The 25,517-nt window shown below is 43.3% G+C and overlaps 2 protein-coding genes across 3 annotated transcripts; both read left to right on the top strand.

Moving 5' to 3' along the window:
- Positions 1 to 215: 215 nt before the first annotated feature.
- On the top strand, positions 216 to 5,183 carry tcaim (T cell activation inhibitor, mitochondrial). 2 transcript variants are annotated; one of them, XM_083678384.1, is made up of 11 exons: positions 216 to 275; positions 812 to 905; positions 1,059 to 1,191; positions 1,287 to 1,437; positions 1,555 to 1,810; positions 2,038 to 2,160; positions 2,475 to 2,572; positions 2,710 to 2,801; positions 3,051 to 3,283; positions 3,557 to 3,688; positions 3,880 to 5,183. In XM_083678384.1, the coding sequence occupies exons 2-11, from the start codon at positions 871 to 873 to the stop codon at positions 4,103 to 4,105; spliced, it is 1,479 nt and encodes a 492-aa protein (XP_083534510.1). In that variant the 5' UTR covers positions 216 to 275; positions 812 to 870; the 3' UTR covers positions 4,106 to 5,183. The 2 variants fall into 2 exon arrangements, with proteins under 2 accessions (XP_083534510.1, XP_083534509.1); XM_083678383.1 differs by having other exon boundaries at positions 1,287 to 1,810.
- Positions 5,184 to 8,712: 3,529 nt separating this feature from the next.
- trim71 (tripartite motif containing 71, E3 ubiquitin protein ligase) lies at positions 8,713 to 24,913 on the top strand. The gene is made up of 4 exons (XM_083679559.1): positions 8,713 to 9,411; positions 16,442 to 16,609; positions 18,423 to 18,557; positions 19,186 to 24,913. Exons 1-4 carry the CDS (start codon positions 8,728 to 8,730, stop codon positions 20,635 to 20,637), a joined length of 2,439 nt encoding a protein of 812 aa, XP_083535685.1. The 5' UTR covers positions 8,713 to 8,727; the 3' UTR covers positions 20,638 to 24,913.
- Positions 24,914 to 25,517: the final 604 nt, after the last annotated feature.

Below are 25,517 nucleotides of genomic sequence, written 5' to 3'. Positions count from 1 at the left end.
TACGGATAAATGCAAACAGGATAAAGCTCATTAGGATGTATATTTGTGAACATCGTAGGCAACATTTATTTGAAGCACCAATGCAACGATAGGGCGTATGCATTGCTTGCAACATCCTAACCCACCAGTAGAGGTCATACAACTTCAACAGATGGAGTTGCAGTGCGATTGCTTTTGTCTGATGCTCGTGAACGACCCATCAACTTGGAGTGAAATCATAACAGAAGTCACTGTGCCATAGCCACTTCGAGCAGTGTAGCAATGATGTGGAGAGGGTAAGTTAAACTTATGATCTCTGCACAAAACACTTGTAACAAGTGACTATGTTGACATAAACACATTTCAATGTATGGCTGGTAGTGTCTGCAACGGTTGTGTTTATTTTCAGCACTCCTCATGCCAGTTAACCAGGGGTAAAGCTGCCTAGCTAGCTATAGTACACCAAGTGGTTTGTTGTCGTTATGCTTGCTTGGTGATTATATTAGCTTGCTATCTAAACATAGTATGACAGATATATACTGGTGTATGGTGTCCATTAATAAACCGTATGCAATAAGCAATAAGCAAAATGATTGGGTAATGTTTTTGACATGCCCTCTTCCCAATCCCAGCCAGAGAGACACACTATAGCTAGCTACTGTAGGCTACTGTAAATATGACCTGGCCTATATTCAGTTGGTCCCAGACAGGTTTAGCTACTTTAGCTAGTCGGTTACTTAATCCCTGGCTGGCTACCCAGTTCAGATGAATTGAAATGCAATGCCAGTGTGGACTGGACTGTCAGTGAAGTAACCAGTATTTTTCTCAACAGGAGGCCTATAGATTCTGCACCTATGGAAGTCACTTTCTGAATAATAAGCGACACTAGCTATGTCTGTGACCTCCCTCCTGCGCTATGCTATCAGGTAATGGTTATGGCAAAAATAACAGATATGTGGCTTTTGCAGTCATTGTTTCACATAACAGCACCAGCTGTGCTTAGAGTTTTGTTTTGAGGTCCATTTGGACATAGTGAAAGCAAACATCATTCTATCTGATCACATTACTATTTTTTTCAGAGTGGGAAACAAACGTGTCACCACACATTTGATTCAGCAGAGAGCTCTCTCAGGGGCTGATGCTATCAATGCACTTAGGCCCTTTTACTTCGCAGTGCACCCAGACTTCTTTGGCCAGCATCCCAGGGAAAGGGTAAATGCATCTGAGAGAGCATTCCTTCTCAAACAATATGCCAGTGCAACTGCTTATTATTATTCCTGTTAAATGCATTTTCCATTTTTCTGCAGGAAGTAAATGAAAATTCCCTCAAGAGGCTGAATGGCTATTTGGAGAGTCTTCAGAAGCCAGGGGCCCGTTCAGTCCAATCAACAAAGCTCACTTTTTATGTCAGGGAAACAAAGGAGAAAAATGACATAGAGAATGACATTATCCCCTCTGGTAACTGTTTGTTCACAGCTTGTTTTAATGATCTACTCATGTTCCTTGGTATGATGTCATTTTCCCATTTAATTTCTTCTGAGGGATTATCATACATTTGTATACTATGTTTCCCAGGGTTCCGTTCTGTGAGCTTCACTCTCCACACCAAGGATGTCCTGAGCACTGTGATGGACGTTCTCAAGTCCTGCAGCCTGTCCATAGAGCACATGAAGGAGCTGGAAGCCAGCACAGAGACAACCAGGAGCTCACCAAAAGCTGGAACTCCTTTCTACAGACCAATCAAATGGGACAAAACCTATTACACCTTTACTGGCTTCAGAGACCCAGAGCAGGAGTTGGAGCAGGCCAGGAGAGTAGAGCCCACACTCAGGTATATGAAAGCACTTATCACTATGAGCTCAAAATCTCACATAGATGCCTGAAAGGGGCTTAAATAGATGCAGCATCTCCTGTCGTTTGTAACTTGTGTCTAAATATTTCTAGTTTATCAGCTGTAGTCATGCGACATGCCTTCAGTAGGGACGGGTAGGTAGCTATGTTGGTGAGACTTTCATTTGATTACCAGTGCCTGTTGAAATATATTTTTGTGTCCTCCAGCTTGTGGCTGAGAAACAATGAGGCTGAGGCTACGAAGAAGCAGGATGCTAGTCTCCCTCGGCGAGAGGAGCTGAAGAGACTGAAGAAGGAATTGTGTCAGAAGTTTGCCGTGGCTGATATCAGGTCATGATCACAGTAACTTACAGCTTCACTAATAATGTCAGGACCCTGAGCTTCCCTGCAAGCTTTGATTTTTCACAGTTCACACAAGTTCAACGATTTTTTAAAGTTCAACGATTCATAGTTCATATTAGACTCTCTTACTCTGCTGACCTATGTACCCAATGCCATGGGGTCTATATTGTGCCTTCTGGTAAACATTAAACCAATGCGACAATGTCACTCTAACTCTTTTTTCTTTTTGTTGGTCCATGACAATAATGATGCTATGCTCCCTCTTCAGATCCTATAATAACCACTTATGTTCTGTCATGCAGGTGGCAGCGCACCTGGGGAGTCACCCACAGATGCTGTCAGCTCCAGAGCCTGAGCCGCCTTGCCCAGCAGAACCCTGAAGCTTTGTTTAACCTGCAAGGTACGAGGGAATCATTCTGCTGCTCCTTTACTTCATAACAGTGGGCTTGGAGCTTTGGTTCCATAGGCAATTCAACATTGTCATACAGAGGATGCTAAAAACTGGACTTGACCTTATTTCTTCTTTGCCTCTTTCAGGGCATACACTAATATTTACTGACCAATCAGGGATGAATGCCTCTGGAGACGTTATGCTAGGAACAATGGATGTTCATCACCAATGGATAAAGGTAAGGCATACTTTTCAACTGAAGTATGGAAATGTGATCTATGTCTTTTGTATTTTCTTGTTGGTCATGTACCTTTCCTTTTGGTCGTGTGTGTGTGTGTGTGTGTGTGTGTGTGTGTGTGTGTGTGTGTGTGTGTGTGTGTGTGTGTGTGTGTGTGTGTGTGTGTGTGTGTGTGTGTGTGTGTGTGTGTGTGTGTGTGTGTGTGTGTGTGTGTGTGTGTGTGTGTGTGTGTGTGTGTGTGTGTCTTAGTTATTTGAGAGGCTGCCCAGTTACCGTAGCTTGCAGCAGCAGACGGTGTGGCTGAAGGAGAGGATCAGTCATGTGTTGGGGGGTATCCAGGTGATCCACATAGAGAGGCTGGGGCCTGTGCTGCCGATAGAGGAGTACTACAGCACCCTCAACACCTTCCATAAGAGACTGCTGCCCCAACGCCTGACCCTGCACCCCAGGAGCCTACAAGGCCTGTCCATGACCCTGGAGAAGTAAGAGTCACCTACAGTACCTCACCTCCCCCTCCACAGGCTGCCCTCTACTGGCCATGAGAGGTCCATGCTGCCAATAAAACAGTACCATGGACTCGCCCCACGGGCTTTTGTGATATGAGGACCTCGATGTGTATAAAAATGTTAATCCATCAAGCAGCATGACATTTCACCTGGAGTGAGACTGTTTAAAGCTTATGTAATACAAGTTTGTATAGAAGCATGTGAAGTCCTAGTCCTAGCCATTGATATCCCTGTGTTTGTTTGTCCCAGTGACCGCTCCACCCCCAGTCTGCATGAGATGGGCCACTTCAGCATCCCCGCGACCTGCGACCCCAACCAGCTGAACGTCTTCCTCCAGAGCCAGGCACGGGAAGCCCGACAGCGCATCAAACGCAAAAACCAGTGAGTGTCGGACAACCTGCTCCCCTGAATGGGTACATTGTATTACAGTATGCTCTGTCCCTCTGTTGACTGAGTGTGTGTATGTATAAATGGCCCTGACGTGTGTGTGTGTGTGTGTGTGTGTGTGTGTGTGTGTGTGTGTGTGTGTGTGTGTGTGTGTGTGTGTGTGTGTGTGTGTGTGTGTGTGTCAGGCTGCAAGCGGAGGAGGAGGATGTGGTGCAGCACTGCCTGGAGAGCCTGGCCCTGAGGAGCCTGTCCAAGGAGCCCAGCGTCAGCAGCAAGCAGATGATCCCCTGCTGCAGGAGGCTCCTGGAGGAACGCTCTCCCCTCATGCAGGGCCTGCGCCTCTGCGTCTCCCGTTTCTACTCCGTCATGCAGGATGGAGACCTCTGCATCCCCTGGGACTGGAAAGGCTGAGCCACTCAGGGACGCTACAGAGAGAAACCACAGACTCACACAACACAACACACAAGAGGAAGCACTTTATACTTATACTAAAGAAGTCAGACAGACAGTCAATGCAGGTACAATAGAGTTAACGTTTTAATAGCCATCATGACGGCCTAGTTTATTGAAGTCAAACAGTGTTCAGGAGATTTGTGTGTGTGAACAATTCTAGTATTTCTGTTTGTATTATTGTGTGTGAAAGAGGGTAAGGTGAAGACTGTTGTTCAATTATTTTTTATTGATTGCCAGTTGCCAGTGCAGATACCTTTCTTGGTAAAAGGACTCAGATTTATGTGTTCTTGTTATATTTTCATAGAATCACAGAATGATTTTAGGGAATGTTATTTCTGAGACAATCCAAGAAGTGTTACCACTAACAAAGCTTTTATTGAAATGTGTTTCACTTTACTTGAAATTGTCACACTTAGTGAGTAATCTGATGTGGTTTTTTGTCTCACATTTATTTTGCTATGACAGGAGATACTACAGAAAGAAACACTTCTGTGTTACAAAGTGGTTCTTAAATGATGATCAGTTCAAAGTTACAGACATCAATGTAGATGTTTTTTAATGCTCCACTAGATGGAGTGCTCACATTTCATTGTGTTTTGTATTCATGCACTCAAGTGAGATTTGATGCAAGTCAGTGGTCTAGTTTAACTATGACTACTTGACTGTTCACATGCTATTTATTAAGGAGAGGAGACTACTGTGTTTTAGTCGCTCGAAATAAGTCCCACTGCCGCTGTTTAAATGCACTGTAAAGGCGAAGTGGGATAATGGGATCAAACGGATGCTGATTTCAGGCTGGACAGTAAAATGTAATGGATACTGTAAATTCAAGTTAAGATTCAACTGTATTTTGCATCATTTTCCTGACCAAATACACTAGTAAGTGACAGTTGGGTGCAATGATGTTCAATGCATAGATGTGATCTCTTGTTTGTTAAGCACCATAACCAATTTTGATAAATGAAGAGCTGCTAAAATACAGTAAATCTGATTATTTCAGACTGTTAACTACACTGATGTTTCATGTACAAGGAGGTCACTGTAAATCATCAATAAATTATGATAATGTGAAAGCTATTTATTTATGTATTGTGTACATTGAGTTGTGATAGAATAATGAATGATTGCTTTTGTTCTATTTCTAGAGTATTGGTGATTGTACTTTCTCTGAAGTTCAGACAACTGAAATTAATTGGCATTCAAAAGAGCATATTGTTTATTTGAGTCCATCCTGAATCGGGTCTGTACATAGGATTTCCAGAATGTAGGTTTTATCCAGATACACTCATTCATAGTTCCCATCACCATGTAGATCACTCTGCATGAGCAAATGTGTATTGAATTATACTGTCTGGTCTGAACAGAGCAGAAGGTCCCTCTGCTGTGCACTGAGCCAAAAATGCCTCTTCAAAGGCAACAGATCACAGATACATCTCTATGCAACTTCCACTAACAATCCCAATTACTGTTCTCAGGCAGGAAATGGCCACTTTAATGAAGGACAGGCGGGGTGGGATATTAGCACAGCTAGTAATTCCCTGCTTTTTAGGGAGAGATTAATGGTCAGGAGGAGGGCCTGGCCTGGGGTTTGCCTTCCAGCACTGTTAATCTTCCTGGCCCTTGGTTCTGTAGGATATGCTGTGGTAATGGCAGGCAGATCGCCCTCTTCCTCGTAGTTAGTGGGGAACCCCCTCTGAGCCAGAGTATGTGCCTGTTGGGGCCAGGGCACTAAATCAGAACGTTTAAACAAAAAGCCTCTTATGATTTACACCTGAGCCCACACTGTTATTACCATAGCTCACCTGCGCTAAAGCGTTTTTTCACAGAGCTGGGAGTAGAGCGTTCGCTATCAATTACTCCATTTGATCATGACAAGAGGCGGTTACCTGCATTTGGCCTCTCTTGTGAATATGGTTAAGTGGAAGTAAGTTGCCCATTATTCTATAAATAACTAGGGCCATCAATATTCAATAAGTCAAGAAAGGTCACCTATGTCCTCTCATGAGCAAGTGGCATAACATTACTTATCTAAATGTTCATACCCTTTCATTATACTGTCTTCTAACAGGCCCCTTGTGTCATGTATTCCCTAGGGTCTCTCTGACCTCTTGTTGCCCTTTATCAGCAGAAATACTGTACATCCTACTATTAGCATGCTGCCCACACAGTGGGGCTTGTTTTTTTTTACTGGTGTTGGGCACTATCAACCATCAAAGTAAATACCCTCTCTCACCAACACACTTTTGACCAGTGACCACATTGTCTCAATGGATCATTCATTTTTAACATATTACACCCGACTCCATCTTATTTTGCTGATTTTCATATTACACCCGACTCCATCTTGTTTTGCTGATTTTCATGGTGCCCCAGCCCTGACCCTACACAAACTTCTGTTTTTGGAGGAATGTCCTTGGAATGTCCGGATCCTCAGATCAGGGTTTGTGCAGGATGGGCCCCGGCCAGGTCCTGCTGCTCCTAATCCAGGACTGGATAATGGGGGTTAAAAGGTCCCCTCAGAGCTCTGTCACTCTGGCCGGCTTCCCACTGCTTTATCAGGCCGCTAACATGTGGAGGCTAAACCTCACTGAGGCTCCTCCTTACCCTCCTGTCCATTGAGTCACCACTCCAGAGGCCAGGATCAAACCAAGTGTCCCTGAAATTATATTATATCTCTGTCTCAAGAATGAAAGGATTTCTCAAAGAGGGCATGAGTGTTGGTCCCACAGTTTATTATTGCAGACATTTTTAATACCAATAGGGATCAGGCCAGACCCCAGATGGTACTACATTGTGTGTGTGTGTGTGTGTGTGTGTGTGTGTATGTGTGTGTGTGTGTGTGTGTGTGTGTGTGTGTGTGTGTGTGTGTGTGTGTATATATATATATATATATATATATATATATATATATATATATATATATATATATTCATATATTCTAAGCTTGCAATAAATATTTCCCCAACAACTCCAAACCATTTTATTTGGTGTCAAGTATTAATTTGGTATTCAGAAAATTACAAATGTTATGAATTCAGGCAAAAAAAGGCACAATTCATCCAGTTCAGCCTATGGAAGGTGAAATACATTGATTAACATTACATTCTTGCATGTACAACTTGTCATGGCATTGCCTGTGTCATAAAAAAATGTTTTCAAGTGATTTTTAAGATTGAGGCATGTGAAATATTGGACCCCATTTTGGGCCCCATTCGCTACCTTTGGTTTTACGTTATAAACTATTACAGTGTGTAACTTGTACAACTTTTGTTTTGCCCCTGTTGGTAAACAATTGAGGCGAAATATGTTGGTAGTTTGAGGGTTAAAATGCATGTTTGAAAAAACGCACACGCACAGACACACACACACGCACACGCACACACACACACACACACACACATAAAACTGCAAATCACAAATAGCTTATCATTGGGTCAGTGCAATTCAATAGTGAGCAGGTGCACTATTGTTATGTACAGTAACTTGCAGATGATTGAATAACAAATAGGAAACAGAAAATTAGTAAAATTATCCTGTAACAATGTAACCCAGCAATATTAGCCCAGCCCCCTCTCCAGCCCCCTGGTTTCTCCACCAACAAGAGCGCCTTCCATGTGATGAGGGCGGAAGTGTGCGCTGCTCTACGCCTGTGGAATTAGAAACATTTAGGGCATTTTCGATAACTCGCGCCTTGCAATTTAACATGGCATGTGTTGTAACGTAGTTTGTGCTTCACAAGATAACGTGGTTCAACATGCGTAAAAGGCATGTACAACGACAAGGGCGCAAATGAACACATTCCATTGAACGCTTGATGGCACGGGACAAATGGATGAATACTGCTTTGAGGGATGGTCAAGGGAAGCCAGTGGAAAACACTGTATTTTTCTCTCAAGAAAGTACTGCATGCAACAACAATACCTAGATAGCATGAAGAGAAGTGGAAAGGATTTCATAGAGTAGCAATTTTGGCACTACTCAGCAGATGTAATATTTGATCTTATGCGCAAGTATCGAGCCAACTTTTCACATCTGATCACTTTAATCCATTATTTGATTAACTTCATCTGTGTTATGTGCGTGGCACATTATAAGTAGTTTGAAGAAATGGGCTGCCACTGTGAAAATAGCTGATGTTTATCCGTAATTGAAAAGATAAATCGCTAAAGTCAGTGGCATGATTGTCATGCTGTGGTCGAGGAGAATCGGAGCAAGGAACTCGCTGTGGATTTCATGTTGCGCAACAATATTGGTTCATAATTAAAATATAATGTTGACTAGAATTATAATCCAACCATAACAAAATGAATAAAATAAGGTATCGCTGCAAAGATGACTGTAAAGTTTACTACTTGGTCGGTTACAAATGTTATTTCTAAAGATTCTATCCGTTTGGTTGGAAAGAGGTTTCCCGCATGTGTTGACTGAGTGGATACAATTTGTCTGATAATAGCAACCCTAACCTTCTATTGCAACATTGAATCTAATTCAGCGCTGCATCTATAGCCTTAGCATAAAGCAATCCGATGTCTCAATGCAACGCATTTAAATACCCCTGTTCTAAAGCAGTTATATTGCAAATGGCTTCATTTCCTGAATCCGACCTGCAAACTTGTCCCTTATGCAAAGAATTGTGCGGTTCCTCTGCTCCGATCTCCTCAAATTCATCTACCTCATCGTCCTCGTCTCAAACCTCAAGCTCATCTACCTCATCCTCCAGAAGACTCCACGTCCTCCCCTGCCTCCATGCCTTCTGCAGGCAGTGCCTGGAGGGGCAGCGGAACCCCGGCGACCCCTTGAAACTCAGGTGCCCGACGTGTGACCAAAAGGTTTTAATGGCTGAATCAGGAGTGGACGCTTTGCCCTCATCCAACTTTCTATTCAGCAACCTGCTGGATGTCATGGTTTCGTCCGAGGAGCAAAGCAAGACTTGTTTTAGGGGTAACAACCTCTCCCATGGCAGCCTCCTCAGAGCGCACCGCCTCGGCGAGCCTCAGTGCAGCTCCTGCGACGAGGGCAACCACGCTACCTCACACTGCCGAGACTGCCAAGAATACCTCTGTGACAATTGTGTTCGGGCCCACCAAAGAGTCCGGCTTACCAAAGACCATTACATTGAGAGACTAGTGGAGAGTTTACATTTGGGAAACTGCACGAATAACTCCAACTCTCCTGCCACCTTGAATCGGTCCTTCCACTCCAGCTACTCCCTGCTGCCCGTCTTCCAGGACAGGCTGAATTTCTGCCAGCAGCATGATAATGCGGTAAGTTTGTCCATGAAACTCATATGTTTTTATTTTATTGTGTAATGTTTAGATGTATTTGTATCTTTTGAATGATCAGATAGAGATGAGTACGGCAAGTCAGTTCCCCAACCCCTCAGAGCTTTATCTGAATGAGAGTGGGAGTGCAGGTGTTACATTATTGTAGTAACTCAAACAGGAATTTATACTGCTTCGGCTTGACAGTCGCCAGAAAGAGAGTCTGTATATATTGTGTGAATACGATTACAATGAATAGTGTCTATAGTATGTATAAGCCATGGGAGGCCGGTGGAGGTAGAAATCGGAGGACGGGCTCATTGTAATGAATGGAGTGACGAATGGTATCAATTCCATTCCATGCAATTCAATGAGACTGTTCTCCAATTTCTACCTCCACCAGCCTCCCCTTGTAGGAGCAGCCTCACCATTCATGGGCCTCTCCCTCCAGAAGTGATCTCAGCAGCCCTAGGGGTGGTTTGTATTTTGCTTGCTTGAGTCCATGGGTAGATCATGTGACAGGAGAGGAACTGATGCTTGCATACAAAGCATGTTGTCTTTGTGACCGTGCCACCTAAGAATTACTTTCAATGCTGACAGCCCTTAGCTTACACCTCCCATGGAGGGATTACACCAGAGCAACAACTGGTTTGCCTTAAATACCATATCTATGTTGAAGATCACTCCTAAACCTATTCACAAGAAGCCTTTACTCAGACAAGGGGCAGTCGGAATGCCATGACGTCAACTTTCAGTAGTCATCTGGGACTCCACATCCATCTTTACACACACACACACACACACACACACACACCCTCCTCCCTTCCTACCTATTCTTTCAGACATTCATCCTACCCAAACAATTCACCCTCTTTTCTCTCTCTCCTATCCCATCTGGGTTTAATAGCACCATCCGTGCGTACCCCACACTGATTTGGTGGTGGTGTTAAAGTGGTGCCATAAATGGAGGAATGTAGGGGTTGTGTTGTGGTAGGAGGTTATGGCCCTGGTGCTGTCTGGTCATCCGGTGAGGACGTTAAGCACCAGGCCACACCGTTTGGTGGTTTAACATTCCTGCCCTGTTGGGAGGCAAAGTGAAAGGAAATCCTGAATGTGAAAGGTCAAACAATAGCTTTGGGAACAAGGAGGTTTAGAGCTGAAGTCAGCCACCTCACACCCATAGGTCCTGAGACACATTAAGACATGAGAACAACCCTGGTCCTCCGGTTGCTAGTTTTAGAATGAGTCTTTGTCATACTAGCCTGCACAGAAGACTTTGATTCTGAAGCACATATCCACTATGTTGGACTTGTGACTGTTAACACTTTTTTCCCCTCAGACATGAATTACAAAGTTACTCTTATACTTTAATAATTAATAATAAATATGTTGTTACATGGTAACTGCTTTGTTATTACGTAGTAATAGAGTGGGGTGTTTTTTTGTTATTACACCAGTGGAATAGGGCACATTAGCATAATGTGTGTAAGGTTTTTAATCAGACAAAAAATACAGCCAGTCAATCATGATGGGCCTGGTTTTACTTTCTTACCCTTTGATGATGAACTCACTCACCATGCTACATTATATATATATATATATATATATAGCATTATATATACATTCTATAACATGTTTTCCTTTTAGTTGTGCATTGGATCTAGCTATCAAGTATAGGCTACCATATCTATTAAATGTTAAGGAAATGTGCCCGCTCTGTGTTGACTTTCGTTTCAACGGAAGGTCACATGGGGAAGCCCCATTACAGCGTTGCTGCTGTCTATTTTCTCCCTCAGGCTTGGGGTCAGAGGTTACTAGGGCGGGAGTGGTTTCCATGTGGTGTGGAAAGTTCTGTAAAGATTGACCCTAAATATTTTTAATGGTCCATTAGTTGCCTTTTCTTTGAAGTGCACCAAAATATTAAGATAACCCTACATGTAGAGAAAAATATGAACTGGTTTCAAAACTTGTAGCATTATGTATTTTTGCAATCATTACAGAAACAATAAAAAAAGAGTGCTCACATTGTTTACAGTACCATAAGTTGTGAATGCTTTCATCGATGTTATGTTACCTCTGAGTCAAGGATTCATTCAAACTGATATAGTGGCCACTACTACAGCAGTGTACCAATGAAAGCCTTTTGTGGCAGTGTGGAATCTTGTGGGTGAGTTGTGATTGCGTGAGGGGATATGGGTGAACCAACCAGTATGCATTTTATTACTCTGTTTCAGTTCTTCCTTTCTACACTGTGCCTCTTTTGCTTTTAACCAATTTCATGTGAGCCCCTCTTGGTGCTTTGATATAGAATCTGGCAGGGGCATAGTTAAAACAAGCCCAGCTCTGAGGACCAAGACAGAGGCCATCTGGTGTTGTGGAGTTGCTTGTAAGCAGAGGGGTTCCTCTTCTGGGGTTTCCTCCACTGCTAGGACATTCATCAGGAGGAATGTGGAATGGTCAGCAGGTTGAAGGTCTGACTCGCATGAGCCTTATAGATATTTTATGTAACCTCATTAGAAGCTAAACTATTAACTGAATGATTGGAAAATGAAAAATGCATCTTAAATGTATTATCCCCTCAGAAATTGGTTGAACAATGCGGAGACAGTACACTGATTAGTAAGAGCAATTTTAAGTTATACTCATGCATAAACAATTTACCGGTATTAAGGATTGGACTCTTTTATGAAAGAGAGCACTGTAAATCTTTTATCCCCATGACTGGTTCTAAATCTTTCCCTGAATGTTGACTCGTCTAGTTGAAGAGGCTTTGAAATAGTTTTACCATGACAGAGTGGACAGTTTCCCCTCAAGTCCTACAAGCCAGCAGACATTGCATTAAGGATGGGGCCCTTTTCATTGGGAGTATTAAAACAATGTCTAGCCAAAGGAACTCTCTGTTGCCATAAAGCAGAGAGCACGGCGAGTGGAACATATGTCTGAACATTTAATTCTGTTATATGAAGGAAGACAGATGGACCAACCCAGGAAAGAAAGCACTTGGAGAATCGTCTGCAGATTGTGTTTCTGATGTACAGTGGAAAGTACTGAATGACTCACTCAGAGAGTGTGTATGTGCGTATGTATGTGCGTGTGTACGTGTGCATGTGTATGTGTATGTGCTGATTGTCCTTAGAGAGTGCAATCTGTTTTGTGAGGGTAGCTTAACTGTATGTAGTGGTCGACACTGTGGGTCTGATTCTTCAAAGTGTCGGGTGCTGTTCTATGGTAAAATTGTGTGTCTATAATAGTACCCTAAAGGAACTGACCCTAGGACTAACAGACTTCATTTTGCTTCGCACATCGCTTCCTCTACATATGGACAGTTTCAGAGTGTTATTGAATTCACCATAGGCCTACTGTATACTTCTATGCTTGCCTGCTTGGTGTGTCTTTTGTTTTGGCAGTGGTGCCAGATTTGCTCCAGTCTAGTGTCTCTGTTTTGGTTCTACTACTTCCTGGTATTGGACATTGGTTTTTTTCTTTAATGGTTGGGCAGTTCCTTCAGCCCCCTTCCCAAGAACCTGAGGGCTGGTAAGGATGGGGGGGATTGGGTGGAGGGAGGTCAGCGGTAGTTCAGCAGATGCAGGTCTCCTCTCAACTGGCCCCCTCAATGCACACACAAAGCCAAAACACACCCTGTCCACATGGAAGCGCTTTCATAATTTTATATAAGGAACCTCTGGCAAGACATCAAAGCAGTGCTTCTAGGGGTGGGAGGCATGTTTCTAGACATTGATGGGTCTCGAATCACGTCTGTATCTCCCGAGAATTTATTGTTAGTCTCTGAGAAGGCGAAGTGACTACAGCATGTACTATAGTATGTGCTGCTGGCAGCAGTGGTTCATAGACTAGTTTTGTTGTGGAGGAGTCATTGAACTAAAGTAAAAATGACCAAAATCATATCATGAGTGATCTTGGTAGAATGCAATCTCGCATTTTCACACACACACACACACACACTTTCACTTTCTCACACACACACACACACACACACACACACACACACACACACACACACACACACACACACTCTCTCTCTCTCTCTCTCTCTCTCTCTCTGTCACACACACTCACTCATACCATGCCAGGGCCTCACCTGATGTTGTTTGGCCTCTTGTCAGCAGCCAATGAGGTCATGTGTTGGGCCGGCCGCCTCCCCTTAGATGCGTGTGTGTGTGTGTGTGTGTGCGCGTGTGTGCGTGTGCGCACACAGCACTGAGAGCAGCAGAGCTCAAGGGCACGTGTGACTTCCCAGAAACAGGATTAGCATGGACAGAGCACCCCTGGGTTGGGTTGATTTGTGTGGTCCATGCTGTGTGTGCTGATTACATCAGCTCTGTTTGGGAATGAATTCTGGCACTGCTTTGACAGATTTCAGTTCAGAAGAGTTTTGGAGACCGGAGACACAGATAGGAACTAAACATGGACCTGAACATAAAATCAACTGTTCTATTCCACAACAAGTTGTACTGTATATTCTTCTCACCGCAGCCTAACCCTAACCCTTTAGACAGATTGGTAGGTTTAGATATCAGTTTATAGGTATAGATATCACTATATATTCCACCTCTGGTAGGGAAACCGAACACTCTAACACCTGTTTGGACCTTTAACCAAAGAGCAAGAGAGGGGCTGCCAGAGGCACAACAAGAGGCCCAGCTCTCCTTGATGGAGACATAGAATGTACAGAGAAGGGGAAAAAAAACACCTCATGAAAGATTTATGCTCTCAGAGAGATGGCTTGACTCTCCTCCACTGGCAGGCTAGAAAGTCAAAGGTAAACATACTCCTGTAGGCTTATTATAGTAGTTCATTAGTTGAATGTTGTAAAGGAATGCCATTTACACCCAGGAGGTCCCTAAGCCTGCAGCTGCCCGCTTCCTGGCACTGTGGAATAGTTGTCAATGAAATGTCACCCTAAACTCTGAACTTCAGTGTCATGTGTGGAGTTCTAAGTATAGATCCCTGAACAATATGCACTAATGCTTGAATGATGTTTGTGTCATTTGAGTTAGTACGGGTGTCAGTGAGCTAGAAGACCCATACCAAGGTGGCATCACAAACATTGCTGAATTTATGTCATCGGTGTATTTCAGGACCGATGAGTTAAGGTTTGTTTCTTGGCATGGGCCCCAGTCTACTCCACTGTATTGCGCAATCGTGTTTTTAACACGCGTACTACACCAAAGGAAGGAGAGTTATGCAGGAATCAAATCAAACCCAAAGTGTATTTGTCATGTACGTAGAACACAGCCGTAGACGATGCAATGAAAGGCTTAGGGTAAGCTAGCTCCTCAACAATACAGCTAACAACAGTAACAATCAGCAAACTACCTCAGGGTAGCGGCGAGGTACGGTTCTGGTTGAGCAGTCTCACGGCCTGCGGGTAGAAGCTGCCTGGATACTCCTGTTTGCCAGATCATAACAGAGAGAACAGGGTGTGGCAGAGAGGCAGGAGAAGCCACAGAGGTGACTCACATCTATCAGATGAAGAAGCAAAAGCTTGTTGTCCCTGTCAATCATGGAGCCCTCCTCCCCCTACATACAGTACAGTATGACCTCTGTACACGGTACCACAGTCGGAGTGTAGCTTGAGCCAACTGGACTGATAGAGGCTGCATTACCAACCAGTAACTCGAGTAGAATCCCAGTGCTAGATTTACATGCAGCTGCTCACAGCATCACACTAGCAGATATGCAAGTGGTGTTTGATCCGTGATTTGGTACTGGACTTGAGCTATATGCGTGATGTATGCTGTGTGTGGGAGCCATGTTGGAAAAGCTCGATGTACTGATACTGGTACCTCCTCTCTAGTCTTTCACTGAGGGGAAAAAAACCCATTGCGTCACTTTTACCATCTAAGTGGGGGTTGACTGAATAGTTACACAAAAACTGCTGTGATGAATGACAAAACAATAGTCAGCAATCTGTTACCAATCTCCTTGGTCCAGGAAGTGGCTGGTGGCTGTGTGTGTTGGAGGGAGTGGTTGAGATCAGTTCTCTCCTATTCTACTCCCCAGTCTGTAATTGAAGGCTGTGTTTGAGGTGTCAATCGATGGTTTTGTCTCTCCTTCCTTAGCCCAGTTCCTGAAGACTACATACACACACACACACACACACACACACACACACACACACACACACACACACCGAGAGACACAATGAGTGGAGGGGAAAACACCTGCAAAGCCCTTCATTTGTCCATTTCATTAAGATGAATGTGCGCTAGTGATCTCTGCTGACAGATCCGTTGACAATTCCAATTGGTCATTTGGAAGAGAAAAGGGGTCATGTGTGAGCCTGTGAGCTATGGGCTATAGCCAATGGTGAGTGATCCATCCATCATTTAAGATCAGGCTTTGTGGTGCTGAGTGAGCTAAACACACACACTAGCACTCCAGAATGAACTCCAGGATCCACAGCAAATCTAACACTTTCACTGCAGCAAATCTCCACAGCTAACTTGACCGAAGCCATATTATGACTGTTGCTATAGAGAAATTCATGTTCGTTGCTTGAATTAAGGTTCTGGACCTGTGCCAGAATGTAATAATACATTGGAACATATCTAAGATAAACATATGTCTTTACTGCTCTGTATTGTAAATGTTTATGTTCTTGGCAACAGACCAATGTAATTATTTATTGGCCCCTCTCTCTACAATATATAGTGATTGCTCTGCGTCAGTCAGCTTTGTCTTGCCTCTATCCTGTGTTCACTAGTTAGCCCTTATACCGTTTCCCCTGACTTCCCTCTCCTTTTGTCATTGCTGGCTCCAAAACTCTGCCTACGTGATGCTTCAGACCAAAGCAGGGCAATCACTTTTATTCAATTTGTATGCAATATTCAGGACATGAACGGTGTACATGATCGTTAAAGCAAATGCAACAATAACTCATGGCAGCAGTTGTTTGTGGTTTAACAGCCTCCGTATGTGTGAGAGGAGGACTGTTGTGTTTCTCAGCCCTAATGTGTAATATTGTAGTTCTAACAGTGTGTGTGTGTGTGTTGTCTTGTGTGTCTCTCAGGTTCTGCATTTCTTCTGTGACACGTGCTCCGTGCCCGTCTGTGGGGAGTGCAGCGTGGGTCGTCATGCAGGCCATGGTCTCAGCTACCTCCAGGATGCCCTGCAGGACTCCTGTACCCTCACCATCCAGCTCCTGGCGGACGCTCAGAAGGGCAGGCAGGCTGTACAGGTGGGTCCCCTTCTCTCTCACACATGCCACTGGGTGTCAGTTCTCTGAATAGTGATGAAAAAAATGGCTGGCACTCTCAAAAAAGATATAATATTAAAAGCAGTCCATGGTGGATGCATTTTTACTGTCAAGCCTTCATCAGCATTCAATCTCTGAAGAGAAATTCTAAATTCTATTTCTATTTCCTCACTTTCATCCTTATTGATCTGAAAAGATTGGACAGGTGCACACTCTCTTTTGGTTGTTGGTGTCGTGGTGGTCTGAGGGGGTGGTGTGTGTGTGTGTGTGTGTGTGTGTGTGTGTGTGTGTGTGTGTGTGTGTGTGTGTGTGTGTGTGTGTGTGTGTGTGTGTGTGTGTGTGTGTGTGTGTGTGTGTGTGTGTGTGTGTGTGTGTGTGTGTGTGTGTGTGTGTGACACCACCACAAGGCTGCTTTGACAGTTTGTATTCAGATGCCTGATGGCAGGAGCAGAATGGATCATTAGTGCCTGTGTCATTCCTGGCTCAAAGGGCCCTGTGAGGGGGGTAGGGAGAGGAGGAGGGAAGGGCTATAGTGCCCATTGATCCCCATCATATACAACCCTCTCAGAGCAGAGGCCAGGGGAACCTGTTCTGGTCATCCAGCTGTGAATGGAAAGTGAAGGGTGTAGGGATGGATGGCTTTGGAAGGGGAGGCACAATGGAGAGGAATTCTAGGAAGACACACCCCACCCCCTCCCTACTCTCAAACACCCCCTCTCACAGCCCCCTACCCCACTCACTCACATGCCAATGAAATATGTATGCCCCTCCCCTACTTCAATACACAATAGAGACCACACTTACTACCCCCTTCAGTCCTGTGATGTTCACTTCAAGTTCTCAGGCTCCCTTTGCTAATCATAAATAACTTATTGATCAATGCTTAGTAACTCATTCTAGGTCTAGTGAAGAAACTGTGGTGTGGAGATATAGCCATGGTAATCCAGTGTTTTATGGATTTATAAGCACATGCAGGAGAGTAACACTGCCAACGCGCCAGTTGTAAAACTCTGTCCTGAATGGACCCTGACTGTGGAGACCCGTAGTGGAAAGGTTGCATTAAAACACCCATAATCCCATTTGCCATAGTTTCCTGCTTCAGCCTCATGTCTCACTGTCCACCCCTCTGACCTCTGACCCTGGATTTGCTACCCCCATAGAAGACGCAGTGAGAGCTTTCTCTCTGATTGACATCACCACCCTGATATCCCTCGTTCCATTGGCTGAGCTCAGACCTGATGGGTGGGATTACAGTAGGTTATGGATGGTTCTCATAAATCCTATAGTGTGAAGATCAGTTAACCTTTTTATTCACTTTCCAGCATATGCTGTCACACCATATTAACTTTCTCATTAATACATATCTGCCTGCTGATACAGCATTTTAGTTGGACCCATAGCTTGTTGATCCTTAGGTCTTCTAGTGTCTATACTACCCCATCATATGATATCATGTGGTTCTGTCTTCCATATCTACCACAGCTGCTGTGCTCCACAACTTCTATCCATGTGGTAGCTAATCCAGTTACCCGACCACTTATCATTTCCACCACTGATAACGAGTAGAATCGAGTTAGTTAAACAGCAGATAATTGTTAGAATGTAACACAAGTAACATGGGAGTATTAGACAAGACTAGTGTCAAGGAAATGTTTCTATTAATGCATTCTGTTGCTTTTGATAATCTATCTAGTCGTTTGTGAGTACAAGTTTATGCATCACCATTCAAAGATTTATTCAAAGATCTCCCCATCTGTCCACACAATAAAACTCTTCCTAATCATTAACCTTTCAGCTAAGCATTGAGAAAGCTCAAGCCATAGCCGAACAGGTGGAACTAAAGGCCAAGGTTGTCCAGTCGGAGGTTAAAGCAATCACACTTCGACACAAGAAGAGCCTTGAAGAGCGTGAATGTGAACTGCTCTGGAAAGTGAGTAATAGTATCATACACACTCTCCTGCTTAGCTATGTTACAAAATCCTACCCACACAGAGATGTACTGGCTCCTTCAACTGAGTTGACAACCATTGTCATTAGGTCACATCATTTTGTGATAAACTGTTTCAGTACTTCAATACTTGTAACTGTCAATTGAAGCTGCCGTTTCTTATTTATATATTGTATATGTATATTCTGTTTTACTCTAAGCCAAACTAAGGAACATACTGTATTTACATTTCTTCAGTCCTCACACAGAAGCTCTGGGAATCAGTCCCTATACAGACTTGGTAATAGACAGAGATCCCAACATCTTATGTTACAGCTGGAGGGGGGGGAAGTACTGGGAAATATTCCTTGAAAGACAGTCTTTCTCACGGTTCCTTTTTATCCCTGGAAAATGTTCCCAACCAAGACGTTGGTTCCAATTATACATGGGCAACCATAAATGACAACGATAAGAAAAAATTCCATCCACAATATGTTACTATCTAAGAGAAAAGCAAAGCCCAACATCTTAAATCAAGTGGATTCATTCAGGGGAGTAGTATTCAAATGATAATGAGGCCTCTATTTCTTAATTCACAAGTTTTTCCCCCCCATGTCTCCTCTCCTCTCAGGTGGAGAAGATCCGTCAGGTTAAGGCCAAGACTCTGTACCTGCAGGTGGAGAAGCTGCATCAGAACCTGACCAAGCTGGACAGCACCATCGCCACAGTGACCCAGGTCCTGGAGGAGGGCAGCACCATGGACCTGCTGCTGGCCCGCGAGCGCATGCTCAACCAGGTCCAGGAGCTCAAGGCCCTGAGAGGCCTACTGCTGCCCCAGGAGGACGACCGCATCATGTTCACCACCCCAGACCAGGCTCTGCTCATCGCCATCCAGACTATGGGTCTGATCAGCAGCGGGGCCTTCGCCCCCCTCACCAAGGCCCAGGGGGAGGGCCTCAGGCAGGCCCTACAGGGCAAGATGGCCTCCTTTACTGTGGTGGGCTACAACCATGATGGAGAGCCCAGGCTGTCTGGAGGAGATGGTGTGTGTGCTGTGGTGATGGCCCCGGATGGAAAGCTGCTTAACGCAGAGGTGTCAGACCACCAGAATGGCACCTACACTGTTAGCTACATGCCCAAGAGTGAAGGGGAACACCTTGTATCTGTGCTCATCTGCAACCAGCACATCGAGGGCAGCCCCTTCAACATTTTTGTCAGGCCTGGACGTAGCTATGGAGGTATCAGTCTGCCAGTAGCCTCGTTTGGAAGTGAGGGTGATAAAGATGGGAAGCTATGTCGTCCCTGGGGAGTGTGTGTGGACAAAGAGGGGTATGTGGTAGTGGCTGACAGGAGCAACAATAGAGTGCAGATCTTCAAGCCATGTGGCACCTTCCACCACAAGTTTGGTACGCTGGGCTCCCGGCCAGGCCAATTTGACCGTCCAGCTGGTGTGGCCTGTGACAGCCAGAGGAGAATCATTGTGACAGATAAGGACAATCACCGCGTCCAGATTTTCACCTTCGAAGGCCAGTTCCTCTTCAAATTTGGTGAGAAAGGAACCAAAAACGGGCAGTTCAACTATCCCTGGGATGTAGCTGTCAGCTCTGAGGGCAAGATCCTAGTGTCTGACACTCGTAACCATCGCATCCAGCTCTTTGGGCTGGACGGTGTGTTCCTCAACAAGTACGGGTTTGAGGGACCACTCTGGAAGCATTTTGACTCCCCCAGAGGTGTGGCCTTCAACCAGGAGGGCCACCTAGTGGTGACTGACTTCAACAATCACCGGCTGCTGATCATCCGGCCGGACTGCCAGTCTGCACGCTTCCTGGGGTCAGAGGGCATGGGCAACGGGCAGTTCCTGCGCCCACAAGGTGTGGCAGTTGACCAGGAGGATCGCATCATTGTGGCCGACTCTCGAAACCACCGAATCCAAGTGTTTGAACCCAACGGCAACTTTTTATGCATGTTCGGGACTCAGGGTAGCAGCTTTGGGCAGATGGACCGCCCATCGGGTATAGCTATTACTCCTGACGGAATGATTGTTGCTGTGGACTTCGGAAACAACCGGATCCTTATGTTCTAGGCCATTTATTCAGGAGAGAAAATAAAATGCATAAAAATGGAAGAAGATTAGATTTTGAAACACACTTTAAATATGCATTTGTGGGCAAATGGAGCGAGTGATATGGAAACGTTCAATTGGACAATTGACATTTTACCTCTAGATCCATTTATCAGCGTAAATAAATGCAGTATATGAAGCAATGCCAACTAGTTCAGTTTCAAAGGGGTTATGTATCCCTAGTGAAATGAATACTGTGATTGCTGGCATCAATGTTGTCTTTGCTCCTAATGTGTGTCTTGAAATCGGATTTTCTGATTTTCTCAGGGATTTTTTGCATTTGTGAATATTTACTCTCTGCATCATACCTACCTCATTTATCTTTGTATGAATGTACTAATTTTTTGTGCAGAAACTAAGACAGTGAAGTTTTGATAAAGACGTCTACCTCAATGCTTTTGGATTTAAGAACAGGAGAAAAACATAGTTAAATGAAGCAATGTTGGGTTTATATTGGTACAGCGTGCACAAAGTGTTACTGTGCACATACGCAATTGAAGCCCCAGAATGTTGCTGAGAACAAAGTTTAATTATATACTAATGCTACATGTTCAGGCAGAAACATGTGGATACATTATGATTAACCTATCTACTGTTATTTTCCATCTGTTTTTAAATCTGCCTCTATACCTCTGCAACACCTTTTACCTCATGGTCTTACAGTAGTACCCCTCAATTGCAGTGCCAAGAGGTCGGCAGAGTAAGTGGATTCTCTTCACTTGATGCATGCTGGGAGCATGCTGCAGGGAGGAAAAGAAGCTGATATCAAAGGCACATGTCAGTTCATGAGTTAGGTGATTTCAGCTCCAACCTAACATCCTATGGTAAACCTAAGTTGAATCGTCAAAAAGAAGGTCAGAACAAGGAATTTACCACCTTGAATTGGGTTAAGCTTTATCTTGTTATTTTCTGGTGATCTGCAAAAACATTTTGAATTTGAAGAACTGCTGGGAATTATTATTGTTAAGACATAATTGAAGCTGACATTATGTTCATTCATCCAATGCAAAGTCCATGAAACGGCAACGATCAGACAATTAGTTTTGGCATATTGTAGAAGGCACACTGGTGCTGGGAACTTGGATTTAATCCAAACCATGTTGGACTTCTGAGTCTATTTCTATTTATTGATATTGTTTTTGAAGTCAAGGAAATATGTGTAGACTAACCTTCTTAGGAAAGAGGTCTCATTCTGGTATGTAAGAAGAACAAAGTTTCTGCACAAATAGCTGTTTTAGATTAGCAACTACCTAATTATGTTGCCATGTTCTATTCTAAGTGATAGTTATTACAAAGTCTAAAGTTGCTCATATGGCTGTCTGTTCCCATATCTCAGAGACTGTCACTTTCTTTTCTTTTTTTCTTTTTTTTACTCAAAATGGAATGTCATTCAATAGAGATTTTCTCTTTGTTCATGGCTGAGACAAACTTCCAAAAGTTATGTTAAACTGACAAGCAAACTAAATTCACAGCATTGATGTTGGCATTTTCCATAGTAAGCCTTCATACTTGTCAGTTTACTAATATTACTGGCACAGAGGAGAGGGTAGGTCTGTGAAAGGTATCAGTGCTGTAAGGCTAGCCTGCTTTATGTGACACCAAAAACAAAAAAAAGGGCACTACATAATTAGAATTCCATTAGCTGCCTCTGTGCCAAATGCTGGAGGCAAAACCCAAAGTTTGAGTGGTAATAAGGTCTTGCTGACTGAAGTATTCCAGGAAAGGAATGAATGACCCTCCCCCCAAACCCCCAACCCCCTCCCTTGCATTCACCCTGCGCTGAGCGGTGACAGCAATTGTAGTCTGTGAACATTCTCAAAAACACTTTTCCGTCAGCGCAACAGTAAACTGAATATTCCTCTATTGTGTACAAAAAACCATAAACCATGTGAGGATCATGGTCCTCAGTGGCTGTTAACATGTTTAATGCCAAACAACATCCAGATCCATTAAAACCACACACATTTACATTGATATTGTTTCCCACTGTAGTGTGCCTTCTGTGGTGAGGTAGCTGTTTAAAACATATAATTCATCCCAAGATTGTGTCTCTCTGCTCCTCAGTTTGTTCCTACTTATTGTTTTGTTTCCTAATAAGCCAGTATTTCCTGTCTGTTGAGCCACATTGCTGCAGTGCAGGTTTATGAGGCATGTTCCTTGGTGAATTGGTGTGGCACCATAGCGCCCAGCTTCCAGAATGCAGCTGTTCTAATCTTAAGAAGGGCTGGGAGGCAGACAGCTCCCGCACACCTCATAGTTCTTGCCTTAATTATCCCAGCTGGACATAGGACCAGGCGGTGAGACAGTGGGGTCTAGAGACTGCTCACCTCGCATTCAAATCCTTCAATGATTTAACCAAACCATGGCAGTTGTTGCTACTGTATCAAACTTAGCCAGTTGTCTTTGTAGATGTATTCACATTTTCACGATACTCATGTTGTACTGTCACTTGTGCCTTTTATTATATCAGGAGAGTAAATTAGCACAGTATGTTTGGCCAAATCAGTAGGAAGGCATGTGCCAAAAACTGGGTCAAAGGATTGTTTTTCTTCAGGATTTCGTTATATCATTGCTATGAGCACTACTGGAACATGTCCCTCATTATGTACAGTAGACTGACATAGATGTGTATACATGTTTGCCTCAGTATTATTGAACAACTTCATTACCTCATTATACTTTGCTGGCACTGTTGAATATATTTTGGTTTACCTCAGTTGAATTGCAGTAAAATGTGTTGATGGAGAATGAAAAGGGATGGCTTTAAATGAACAGAAAATCCCCTTCAAAGCTCTAAGAGAAAATGAGACAGTACTATGCTACCTCTCACACTCTCAATACTATGCCCATTATTTAGTAGACTCTCTAGTGTTTTTTTTTTTTTTGGAAATTTGTTTGCAGAGTTGTGTCTTAAAGCTCCCAAGGTGACCCTATCAAAAGACGTGTATATTTTTATTTTAATGCATGTTTCAAAATGTAATTCTGGAAAAGAACATTTGTCACTAGTACTTTTCAAAACAAGTGATATAGTAATGTATACACCATGAATACTTCTGTTGTGGGTTGTGGTGGATGGCTTTGACGGTAAGATTGTAGCTCTTTTATGAATAGCTTTAGCGGGCCCAATCAAGGTAGCCTAGCTCATTATGTGTAACAGCCTGTCAAACAGAAATCAGTTTGCTTTAATACTATAGTAATGATAGAGTTACCTTGTTCTCAAGAAGAGAGGATCAAGAAAACTACCAAAGTAAACTGTAGGTGATGTTGCTGTCTGGATCTTTGTTAGTACCTTTCTGCCTGCTTAGTCCCTGTCTAGTGCCCTGATGGCAACTACAAGACATACTTTTTCTGTCTGTTCGGTGCACCATCTACCACAATTGATTGATTTCAGCATTTTTACTTCACCTTTTATGAAGATGGAAAGATATGTTGTATCAATTCATGAGTACATGGTCTTTTTGAGACATTATGCAAAATACACATTGAAGATGACTTCAGGAAGATTTCAAGAGATCTTATTCAAAACAATGTTTGAAAAATAAACAGGATGTTTACCTTTTTAGTATTGATTATATCTTGATCCATCCAAAAACTTGTTATTGAATTTGCATGGGACCTAACTTCACATTTTATTTTGTATTGATTTGTTACACAAATTAAGGGTTGAGAGAGAGTGCACTCAATCTAAACGATTTGTGGTAACCTTTTTAATGTTTCATTATTATTGGGGTGTTCATTTTCAGTTTACCAAACATCCAGGGACACATGGCACAGGGTATAGTTTAATGAGACAAACTCAGTTATACCCATCTGTCCATTATCCCTTTTACCAGGCAGCTCTGATAACCATCCACGCCATTTGAATAGATACAGTGACTGAAAATGAAATAGGCCTCTGGTTCTTGAATTGTGTTTGTGAACAGAATCCACTTTGTCTCTTTCACTGTCTATATGAAAGCTTTCAGGGGTTATTTTGCCCCTTAATGGTGTGGGGTTTATTTGTGAATGTGTTTGAAAGGGATACTAGTGTGATTGGGGGACTCTCTAAGAGTTCTTCCAACTGTCCTCCCTCCACCCCCTCCCCATTCCTACTCTTCAGTCCCCCCCCTGGCTGACTGATTGGAAGTGTTGATGTTATGTGTTCTAACTGACACCAAGGAGACTGCTGTTATGACCTGTCGTCTTGCTCTCACGTCTTTATGGACTTAAAACATTTCCTATGCAGTTTTGGATTTGATGTTCCTTGTTTACACCTCAATAAATGTTTGCTGTATCCAACATCAGTTCTCCTAGTTTGTCTTTGTGCGCATTCATGACTATACAAATGAATAGTCAGTGCTTGAGAAATATTCCAGGGATGTTACAAAACAGATTTTTCTCAACTAGGTCACATACCAAATAAATAAGAATTTGAGGTGTATAAATGCCTTGTAGGCCGACTCAGTAATGTGTCCATCTGTGCACCAATTCCTCAGGTAAAGCAGAAATTGACAATCAGTGTGTGTACATACCAGCTGAATGTCACCCAGAATGAACCATCAGTGAAGTGCATTCTAATGACGTGTCAAGATGTGACTAGCCTTGGTCCTCAAAATTAAATAAAACACATTCTCTGAATAACCAGAAGACCAACTCATCACCTGTATAATACAAGTTATTCCTAAAGGCAGTGGGATTTTCATACCTTTTAACTGAGCAAACATTTGCATAATAGAAATTTCACACAACACATGTGTAAATAAAATGTATTTATTTATTTCATATGCCCCATAGCAGTCAGTCAGTTTATATTCATAACAGATGTTGTGGTCACAAATGGAAAGTAAAAACTCTCAGAGAAT

This window comes from Argentina silus (genome assembly GCF_951799395.1).
Source record: "Argentina silus genome assembly, chromosome: 10".
NCBI lineage: Eukaryota > Metazoa > Chordata > Actinopteri > Argentiniformes > Argentinidae > Argentina > Argentina silus.
This window is presented reverse-complemented; position numbering and strand designations above follow the sequence as displayed.

Excerpts from the sequence above, each read along its gene's own strand:
- tcaim (XM_083678383.1), top strand. The coding sequence starts at position 871 with ATGTCTGTGACCTCCCTCCTGCGCTATGCTATCAG. Across the intron at positions 906-1,058 it reads CTCCTGCGCTATGCTATCAG|AGTGGGAAACAAACGTGTCA; the intron begins GTAATGGTTATG and ends TATTTTTTTCAG. Across the intron at positions 1,192-1,286 it reads GCCAGCATCCCAGGGAAAGG|GAAGTAAATGAAAATTCCCT; the intron begins GTAAATGCATCT and ends ATTTTTCTGCAG.
- trim71 (XM_083679559.1), top strand. The coding sequence starts at position 8,728 with ATGGCTTCATTTCCTGAATCCGACCTGCAAACTTGTCCCTTATGCAAA. Across the intron at positions 16,610-18,422 it reads AGGGCAGGCAGGCTGTACAG|CTAAGCATTGAGAAAGCTCA; the intron begins GTGGGTCCCCTT and ends TTAACCTTTCAG. Across the intron at positions 18,558-19,185 it reads AATGTGAACTGCTCTGGAAA|GTGGAGAAGATCCGTCAGGT; the intron begins GTGAGTAATAGT and ends CTCTCCTCTCAG.